General features: G+C 36.7%; 1 protein-coding gene across 1 annotated transcript; it reads right to left on the reverse strand.

Moving 5' to 3' along the window:
- Positions 1–9,101: 9,101 nt before the first annotated feature.
- On the reverse strand, positions 9,102–10,130 carry LOC140160086 (uncharacterized). Its single transcript, XM_072183358.1, has one exon. The coding sequence runs from the start codon at positions 10,128–10,130 to the stop codon at positions 9,102–9,104; it is 1,029 nt and encodes a 342-aa protein (XP_072039459.1).
- Positions 10,131–11,174: the final 1,044 nt, after the last annotated feature.

Consider the following 11,174-nt stretch of genomic DNA (forward strand, 5'->3'; position numbering starts at 1 on the left):
ATAACAGATGAGTATATTGGGCATCTTTTGTCTGACTCATCATAAATTTTTAAGTCACTGTGACGCAAGAAATATCACAGTTTGCCTGAATTAAAAGTTTCATTGAAATCATTGAAAACTTGATGTCTGTCATCCGACGTCATCCGAAAAGTTAGTCCAAATGTCTGATATAGCTCAGAGAAGAAACCCTACCGTTCCCAGAGTCCTTTGCAACATGATGTATCACCTCGTGATGTCAATTGACACTCCAATTACTTCCCTAAGGCTCCTTTTGTTTTCATGTTTACAATAGACTGGCTAAACATGAAATAATCATATTTTACAAGATCTGGATGTGCTCTGTTCATTGAGGTACTTTTTCTCACTATCTACCCATTTTGTACTGGATGGCAAAAGAAATGCATTGTGGGAAGTGTAAGATATCTTCTTTGGATATAGCCTTTGCAGAATATGTCATAAGCAAAATAAAGCTAAACAATTAAGTCAAGATATTTTTATTGGTTTAATTATTGCTTTATGACTTTATTCTCCAATTAACCTATTTCTTTCTTTATATGTATATGTGAAATCTTTGTAGAGGGGTAAAGGACGGCCATTAGAAGGTGAAGAATAATTGCTCTGCAAATCAATTATGGGCTCCTTGTGTTATGAATCAGCATGAATAGTTATTATGTGTCAATTAATTAGTTGTTGTTTTAAAAATAGCATTAAAAGAAAAAACATTTGCATTTTTTACAACAGCAATAAATGTTTAAATGTCACGATTTTCTACTAAATTTTACCATTATTTCAGCTTATTCAAAACCTCAACAAACAGCGTCTAGTGCCCGATGATGTAGAGGTTACATGCACCTATTTTTTTTTGGGGGGGCTTTGGGGGCACGTATGTGTTGCTTTTAGGGCGCTAGCGCCTAAAATCCTTCTTTTTTTTTGCTCTTCACTTTTTCAAACCACCGAAAAAAAATTGGGTCAACCATTTCGGGCTGTTAGCGAAGGGGCAGCAAAATCCAATTTTCTTTAGCCCCCCCCCCGGGGTATGAGCGGCCACGGTATGCCACTGGGTTAATTTTAAAATTAATCTTGAATAGAACATATTATAACGTATGGAGAAAAGATGTTTTTTCTTTCATACATTTTAACAATATTGTCACGTTTTCAATCTAGTCAATTGCGAGCATATAATAGATATATGGGAGGCAATAAATTATGGACCATATCACGTCGTCACGATCTCGCCAGTCCTGAGACCGCAATTGCTCAATTGTTCTTTCCATTATAAAATATTAATTATACGACATATGTAAAACATAAATAATACGTGTCAGTCAGATATTCAGAATTGTAGTTTGACTATTTCCCTAGAAACCTAATTAGTGATACCTGGAACTTTTTCAGGGTCCACGAAGATACGCACATTGCAAATGAGCCGTAAATGAAGAAAGGAGAATTCGATGTCCATATACTTTAAGACTATATATTTTCAATTACACTAGTATAATTATAAGTAATTGACTTGTGAACGTCTTTATTTCCTTCCTGAACTTGATTGGACTTGATTTACTTCCTATAAGCGATTAAGCAATAGAAATTAATTACCATTGCTTCGATGGTAACTGTTGGGTACCTTATCAAGCTTATTAGAACTTAGATTGATGTCTTTGCGTACATGTAACAATCTTATCCATATCAAATACATTACTATATTTCGTGTCTCGATAACTTTATCATCCATAAAGTATTCAAACTCTTATATTACAAAACTTTCAACAAAACTTTACATATGTGCACACCCGGTGAACAGTAAAATTACATTACTTATTTAAAACATTGGCTTACATTAATATGTTTTTGTGTAGGATGCACAGATCACATCAAATTAATCAAACCGCCATCACTAATCCTTCTCTAAGGCTAGCGCGGATGTTTTAATAACATCTGTTTACAATATCAAATTCACTATTGTCTGACACACTATTAACATTAATGTCACTAAGACACTTTTTCAATTGTATGTTCATTAAAAGGTAAAATCATTGAAAACTTGAGGATATCACTCATCTACAGTCTGATAGGGATAGCAGTCAGTCGAATGTACAGATGTTAAAGGTTGTTGACACCCCAGCCTCCGGTCAATCAAGCAATCACCTTCGCTTCCTCTAGTCTGCCTCATCTTGAGGATGCCATTGAAGGAGTCCTGTAAAAGATCTTTTCTGTATGTGTCTTGCCATAACATGGCAAAAGAAGACCAGAACGACAAAAGACGAGCTGTCCGACATTAATCATGTTAATAATATTAAAACTAATAATATACATAAACTGTTGGGGGATACCTACAAGTACAACTTCTTAAAAGAAGTCATAGTCTCCTTTGAAAGGCTGATCCATATAGGCGAAAAGCTGGATAACCTTCCCCCACCCCCTCCGACTCCAACAATTCTCCAAAATTTTTATCTCGCTAAAGGCGAGAAAAATCATGCCAAAATTAGCCCAATTTCCGCCTATTCTATAGCCCTAATAAAAATCCTGTATCCGCTCCTGCATGACAATTACATTTCATGATATACTTAGTTTGTCGTTTTCCCAGGATGCCTGATGCTTAATTGTCAATGTAGCGTTCATTATAAATGAACCGTAAATGAAGACAGGGTATTTGATGTCCATACTTATCACGGCTAATACCATAATTACTATGTCCAATTATAACTAATTGGCTAATGGGCCGTCTCAAATTAGTATCCACAAATCAATGAACACGTATAGGCAAAAGACTTTAATCATTAATCACAATAAGAATTGTTACGGTTTGTACCTTAAAGTTAATATATGATGTACGACCTGATAATTTATGGAATTGGTTTATTGTTTTTCAATTTCTTGGCGTAAAATGTTTACACACTTCAATGGAATCAGGTGTGTAATTGACTGTAAAAGTACTATAACGGACACTTTTGTTCTGGTAAGCATAAAGGGGGCAAACAATGCACGTTAAAAAAAAAAAAAAAAGGTTTGTCTCAAAGCTTGAGCGCGCATTTGTAAAATCGCGGGATTTGACAAAAAGAAATGCGGACATTTTTTATATAAAAAACATTTTTAGTTTTTTCCTAAAAATCGGCGAAAATCGGACCTTTTTACTCAAAATACCATAAAAAAGTCGGGAATAAACACACAAAAAGTCGCATTTCGCATTTGTTTTCAAACCACTCATTTCTAGGCACGTTAGCAGTCCCTGTATTTTACTGTAGCCATATACGAAAATGATTTTAATTATAAAAGTTTTATATGTAGGCAGGCAGATTGGATATTACTTACAGATATCGACCAACGAATGTCCTCGTAAGTACTTAAGGTTAGCAACTATTTTAAAATGTTGCGATTTGGTAGTTCACAGCATCTTGCGAATGGTAATGAGCTTGGGCAAATATTGCATTGATCATTTCATAGCGAACGTGTAGAAGAATTCAAATATCACATATATACTTTTGTAGGTCCTGTGGTACTTAAGATATGTTGTAAAGAGGGATGAAACAACAACACTTTTGTAAAACATGTATAACTCATTAACAACAATAAATCAAGCAAGTTTTCAAAGTATATGATTTGTAGAATGAACTTTTGCAAAACATTAAAGTGTTATTTTTAAATAATATAAGGATTTAGATAATGGACATCGATCTTTGGCTGCTTCGACTACATCGTGTACCCTTAAAGAGGCACTTGTTGTCTAGGCCTTTCGAGTGCAAAATAATGAAATGTTTCTGCTCCACTTATCGCATAGTATGGTCGATAAGAGTCTTTGTCAGAGCCTCTGTTACCATGATTCATTACCAGCATTTTGAAAATTAATACTGTAAATATGGTTATTTAATAATTTTTTTATTATTACCTCCATGAACATAATGTAACGGGACCGAGCGGCTGGTGCTGATGTTATACGTGGTTATCAACTGGTGTAAGGGGTGGGTCGGCCAGAGCCGGAATCTGGCGGCGCACTGAGGCGTTGTGATGGACCAACTGGAAAGGGGACACGGTGACAACTCTCAGAAGTTCCTTTTATGACTACTGCTTTATTTCTCCACCATACTTTACTCAGTTAACATATATAGATCATACCTAGTGATAATCCTTACTCCTTACTTTGTCTTGCTCCTTACATTATCTTACAACAATCACCACATCACAGTTAATCCCAATATACTTCATTTTGGAATACACGACTACACTACACTAGCCGATAATGGAACCTGGATGGACTGGACTTGAGGTTTGACTACAACTCAGTCAATCAAGGAATACTCATGCTCACAATATAGTCCAACCTCGAACTATATTCGAAACTTAAGTTTGCAGTTGCATTTGGAATCGTAAGAAAAGGTGAATTTCAAACTGTATCTGAACTTCCACAGAGAATACGAAACTGGATTTGGACTGTATCCGAAATTTGAAACTGTATACAGGTGAATTGCGAAACTTGGATACGAAGTTGCATTTGGAACTTGAAACCACAAGATCGAAACTTTGAAACTTGTGAGCTCTTGAGAGAATTGAAACTGTATAAAGACAAAAATAAATAAATATTTGCTTAGTTTCTACACATAAAATATACCATGACATTGCAACACAAATGACCGGAGTGACTCACTGAATAATCTGACAGGTGACCCTTTTTATAAAACATCTCGCCAACTCCCCATAAAAGAACTCATAAAGGTCAAATTGGTATGAGACTATCACGACGCCAATTGACAAAGTATATCGAGGAACTCCTTAATCCGTATACTCGCCAATAATAACTCCTAACTGACAAAACCATTCAGCATAAGCACACTCATGGTCATTATCGAACATTATACATTATTTGTTGCAAGATCACACATAATATATTAAAAGACATGAGATAATCAATTATTACGAATACTTGCTACTGGTGCACTAAGTGAAAATGACAATGATATCTAATTCTCGGCTATCATTAATCACATCACACAAAAATAACACAAATGAGCAAATTTTGGGTCCATGTGTGTACTTCCCCACAACATGACAGTTTATGACCAACTCGCCCCATAACTCCTCAAAGAAAATCAAAACTCGCCAACACATAACTCTCTTGGCATGTGCGAACTTTAGATGCGGCAATTTGCGGCAATTGACAGAATAGTGCACATAATATTAACAGCAAGGATTCATTCTTATAACATACAATTTTAACAAAGCATGCAAAGGTATTTTGTGTTACATGTATAATATATCAAAACATTATGGACGAGTTACCTTCTTTTGGAAAATATTGATACTAACTAGTGAAGGCCTACTGGGCTCACAAAATAAATAATGCTTTAATAACTTCCAAATAGAGGACCTACATATTTGGTTGAAAATAAAAGGAATAAATGATAACTCGTCTGAACTCGACTTATACCTCGACTTCACAAACTCACATTTTGGAATGATATCTTTGGTAAAACAAGAAATCCCAATATAAAAATGTACCTATATATTTGGTCCTGAATTAGGTACACAGATTAGTAGCACACACTATTAAGAACACATATTTTAAATCTGACTCACTTTATGTGATCACTTGTTGCACACATGATTATATATATAAAAAGCTGGTAACTTTATGTAACCAGATATACATTTAGCATATAAAATGGACGGGTTTCAATATAAAAATATGACGCATAGACACACATAATTATGATACACAATAAAATTTGCATAATCAGCACCATATAAATATATGACACTCGAGTAAGGTGCCACCTTAATTTCTAGCACACTACTGTAGCACCACATGACTATAATAGGCCTATGCGTACATGTCAACTAGGCCTTACTTTCAGAAAAAGCACCAATATTTCCTTTGCAACTCTTTGGTTCACATTCATCCTTAACTCGCTCGTCTTTACACTACAAAAATAGACAAATGTTGTTCCTTTACCACGTCCACCACCATGTTCATATCCAAACAATTGCAAATGGAATACGGTAATCCAAAATGTTATGATTTGAATACTGTCTCATTCACGCCAACCTACAATCTAATGAAACAATAATACTCATTCTTTGGTACACACATAAAAATCTGGATCATGACTATAGTTCGCCTGCATCGCAACTGAGCTATAATAAATAATGGCATTTCTGCTCAAACATGATACCATTTTGCATAACTGACATTTATACGCCTGCACACAAGTTCATGTAACATGATAAATGCATAATATGAAGACACAGCGTTATCACCTATTTACTTGAACTTCACATGACTGAAATGTAACATCATTGACATGAAACTGATTAATTTCTTTTAATCCGAAATTAATATTTGTAAGACATACACTTCTTTTGGCAATTTTGGTCACTTGAATTGACATCACAACATTCAGAGAAGCAATTAATTAATTAATTATGAACATCCAAATAATCCAGGTCAACAACATCTTGGTCTATTTTTAGACATTATTTACAATGGCCTTATGATTTATACGGCAACTATACTTGTACATGCACAATTTATAAAATGTTAAATCTCACACTGAAACCTGGTTAGAAAATGACTAATGCACGGTCAATACGCTCGTGTTTCATCCAAACAAGGTCATTACCAACTTAATACATATTATTGATATCCTTTATCCATAAGCAGCACCTCTACGTGACACAAAAAGGGAAATTTTGGGAAGATTTCTGGCTCCGCCTGTTGAATTTCATAACAAAGAATGACTATCGCCTTTTTACATATAAATCTGAATACCAAAATTGCTCGCATAAAATCCTATTTTACACCGCCAAAACGCTATCCAAAACACTCGCCTCAGGTCCCACTGGGTTCCAGACATGTTATATTTTTAAGATTGATAATCAAAATTTACTGTTACCTGGAAACCTCCCGTTTCTACCTCGATTTCTCTCTGTCAATACACGCAAAAATATTGTTTCGCAACCCTTCAAAATTCCACACCATAACAAATCTCGATTACTGGCCAACTGCGCAATCGCCAACATGTGCGATTACTGTAAAGTGCGCCATCGCGGTAACTTAGATATCAATTAGACGGGTGTCAGACATGATTTGTCTTCTCCCTTTTTTTATGACATTTGTGACAATTTCGAACCCCCGCTACAATAACATAAAATGCACAATGGCTCCCACTTAGGGAGTTTAGCAGCTGCACCTATACGACACTTTCATGTCAGGTAAAAAAAAATGTCAATGTAAACGAATACGTTAAATATCAAGCATTTTAAAACACTAAGACAGTTTGTAAAAATAGATTAAAAAAACAATTTGTAAAATACAGAATGTCAAACGCATCCACTCAATTTCGCCAAGTGGTTTTTGTAGCAGTCCGTATGGTACAGTTGTTGCCAGGCATCCTGTATTGACATTATTAGATTATCAATGATGAGGAGGAGAGAAGTCTCTAATAAAAAGTATATGGTTCAGAAGGTACACTTCATTCAACTAGAAGACGACACAGGTGAAATTATAACTATGATGCCGTTGGTATCAGGTCTAGATACGAGTATATCATTTTATATTGTTGAAAGTTAAACCAATTAAACAAAGAAAAACAGACGAGGGGAAGTATTTGGCGTTTTCCGCACAGACTTACTACACTGAAGCTTGTTTAGATTTGTATGAACACGAAATACATGTATAATTACCTTGTGGGAGTGCAGACAATTATAGAGCTGATGCGTGATACAACTACCAATAGAGGTCATGTTGAATATCAGATAACTTATATTACCTCTACCTAGCCTCGAATTTAAAAAAAGGAAATATCACAAAATAAAATGATTCTTTAAAATGTTATGAAACACTATTCATTTTATAAAACGTTGGATAAAACAGAAAGCGATGTCAATCGATACATAAACAAATCAATTTCACGCATTGCTACACCTCAATGGCAGCCATAGCTGGATTCCCGCTGGGTATATCCCACCTGAAATATGAAATGATGCGGCCTTGGCGGGGATTTTAAACTGCATTCCATCACCCGTGTTACACATGGACAAAGGAATAATGAAAGCCTGTAACACAATACAATATAACATCGATTTTAAAGCAGCTTTAATCCACCCAAATGGACTGTCACAACAGCAGTTTGGTGCAGAGGGGACCCAGTAATGGCCGAATGAACTCTGACCATCACTTGGCTCGTTGGATTCGTTTATACCACCTGATATGTCCCAACTTTAAACCAAACCGCGTAAGAGCAAAAACACAACACGACAAAAAAAAAAACATCAGTCTGGTATTGCATAATTATACCTTACTAGAACTATGGCAGCACTGAGATAACATTATCATAATTATATTCTTTTGCATGGGAGATATCATAAACTTTCTGGTGTGTTTTATTTCATAAGGCCTGTGTAACAAAACATCCAAAACAATGAACTTATCTTATTTTGATTCATTTTTACCAAAGGAACAATTCGAGACCAGTTTGGCTAAAATTGGAAACATTTTTCAATGTATGTCGGAGGCAGGTCAAACTATATCTTTTCTGAATCCTCATGATAAAAGCACTATATTGGAATGGTTTTTAACAAGATTTGGCAAGCTTTGAAATTTGAAATTTGAAAACTGCATAAAATTAAGCGGCCATTTGGGATTTATATAAATTAGGCATTATTCGGCTACTTGGACTTTTGATGTGATTGAATGTATGCTGTTTCAAATACTGGTGGGTTAACCCCTCATTGTTCTTAATTTGACTGGGCTATATTTGGTAAACGGTTTTACTGTCCATTGTGGCCTAGTTCTAGTACTGACCCTAGTGGCCACCATATGATGTACATGCCGTAATCATTGGTATCTAGGATTAAATTGCTTTATAGAACAGATTAAACCTTCATAATAATACTTAGCCCTGATGATTCATGAGAAACAGCACCAATATCAGATTACAAAATTTTCATAGTAGAAATTCCAATAGAAAAACTCACTTTTTTTCCATACAGTTTCGGCAATCCTATCTGTTGCCTTTCTCAATGGTATATGCCATTTGATCCCTTGTTGGATGGTATGACGTCATCAGAAGATGATGACGCCCTCAGGATCAATTGGTCATAGACGTGACTCAGTTGGAAGGCCCCTCGTCGCTGTTCATTAGGCTGTCTTTCATGCTTGTTCGTGATTTCCTCCGGATCCAGATGGATTCCCTTATCCATCTGGTGTTTCTTGTGTCGTCCGTAGCTAGAATTTTTGGATTGTCCCAGTTAATCAGATGGTTTTCTTTACTGGCATGTTCTGCAATTGAGGATTTCATTTCAATTGACTGCGAATCCTTCCGAGCCGCCCTGGTGTAATTTTGGGCCATCCTTTTTTCCGATTCAACTCTGTGCTCTTTTTTTCGAGTACCGAACCGGCGCCCCGTTTCTCCTACATACGTTTTTGGGCAATTATGACAAGGGATTTCATAAATGACGCCGGTTTTGTCGTCCATGTCTACCTTGTCCTTCGGGTGGACTAAGAGCCGTCTTAAACTAGTATGTGGTTTAACAGAAGACGCGATGTTGTGGGTGCGTAAGATTCGCTGAACACGTTCAGTTACCCCCTCAATATACGGGAGCGTAACATTAGCCCTAGTTTTGTCCTCAACTGTCTTGCTAGCGTTCTTTTTCTTAGGTTGTTCTTTTTCCTTCTTAACCTTCTCAATTGCCCAATTAGGGTAGCCACAAGTGTTAAGGGCTTTCTTGATGTGGTCTTCTTCATTTTTCTTGTCCTCCTGCTCTGTTACAATTTTATCTTTTCTGTCCAACAGGGTTCTCACAACCCCTAGTTTATGATGTAATGGGTGGGCGGAATTGAAATTCAGATACTGATCTGTGTGCGTCGCTTTTCTATAGACCAGAAGTTTGACACTGCCATCCGGTTTACGCACTATGAGCGTGTCCAAAAATGGTATTGACCGGCTTTCCTCCGTTTCATAAGTGAATTTTAGGTTGCCCGTATCATCCACTTTATTCAAATGCTCAGTTAGCTGATGTTCAGTGTCTTTCTTGACAATTTCTAAAATGTCATCAACATATCTTTTGAACAGTCTCGGTTTACAATTCAGGGGAGCCGTTACTAACTTATGAAACGGAGGAAAGCGGGTCAATACCATTTTTGGACACGCTCATAGTGCGTAAACCGGATGGCAGTGTCAAACTTCTGGTCTATAGAAAAGCGACGCACACAGATCAGTATCTGAATTTCAATTCCGCCCACCCATTACATCATAAACTAGGGGTTGTGAGAACCCTGTTGGACAGAAAAGATAAAATTGTAACAGAGCAGGAGGACAAGAAAAATGAAGAAGACCACATCAAGAAAGCCCTTAACACTTGTGGCTACCCTAATTGGGCAATTGAGAAGGTTAAGAAGGAAAAAGAACAACCTAAGAAAAAGAACGCTAGCAAGACAGTTGAGGACAAAACTAGGGCTAATGTTACGCTCCCGTATATTGAGGGGGTAACTGAACGTGTTCAGCGAATCTTACGCACCCACAACATCGCGTCTTCTGTTAAACCACATACTAGTTTAAGACGGCTCTTAGTCCACCCGAAGGACAAGGTAGACATGGACGACAAAACCGGCGTCATTTATGAAATCCCTTGTCATAATTGCCCAAAAACGTATGTAGGAGAAACGGGGCGCCGGGTCGGTACTCGAAAAAAAGAGCACAGAGTTGAATCGGAAAAAAGGATGGCCCAAAATTACACCAGGGCGGCTCGGAAGGATTCGCAGTCAATAGAAATGAAATCCTCAATTGCAGAACATGCCAGTAAAGAAAACCATCTGATTAACTGGGACAATCCAAAAATTCTAGCTACGGACGACACAAGAAACACCAGATGGATAAGGGAATCCATCTGGATCCGGAGGAAATCACGAACAAGCATGAAAGACAGCCTAATGAACAGCGACGAGGGGGCCTTCCAACTGAGTCACGTCTATGACCAATTGATCCTGAGGGCGTCATCATCTTCTGATGACGTCATACCATCCAACAAGGGATCAAATGGCATATACCATTGAGAAAGGCAACAGATAGGATTGCCGAAACTGTATGGAAAAAAGTGAGTTTTTCTATTGAATTTCTACTATGAAAATTTTGTAATCTGATAACTGTATTCCTGATGAATCTTTTCAATAGCACCAATATCAT

Source organism: Amphiura filiformis, chromosome 9 (assembly GCF_039555335.1).
Source record: "Amphiura filiformis chromosome 9, Afil_fr2py, whole genome shotgun sequence".
Taxonomy (NCBI): domain Eukaryota; kingdom Metazoa; phylum Echinodermata; class Ophiuroidea; order Amphilepidida; family Amphiuridae; genus Amphiura; species Amphiura filiformis.

What these genes read in the sequence shown, in the direction of transcription:
- LOC140160086 (XM_072183358.1), bottom strand. Translation starts at nt 10,130, where the DNA reads ATGGTATTGACCCGCTTTCCTCCGTTTCATAAGTTAGTAACGGCTCCC.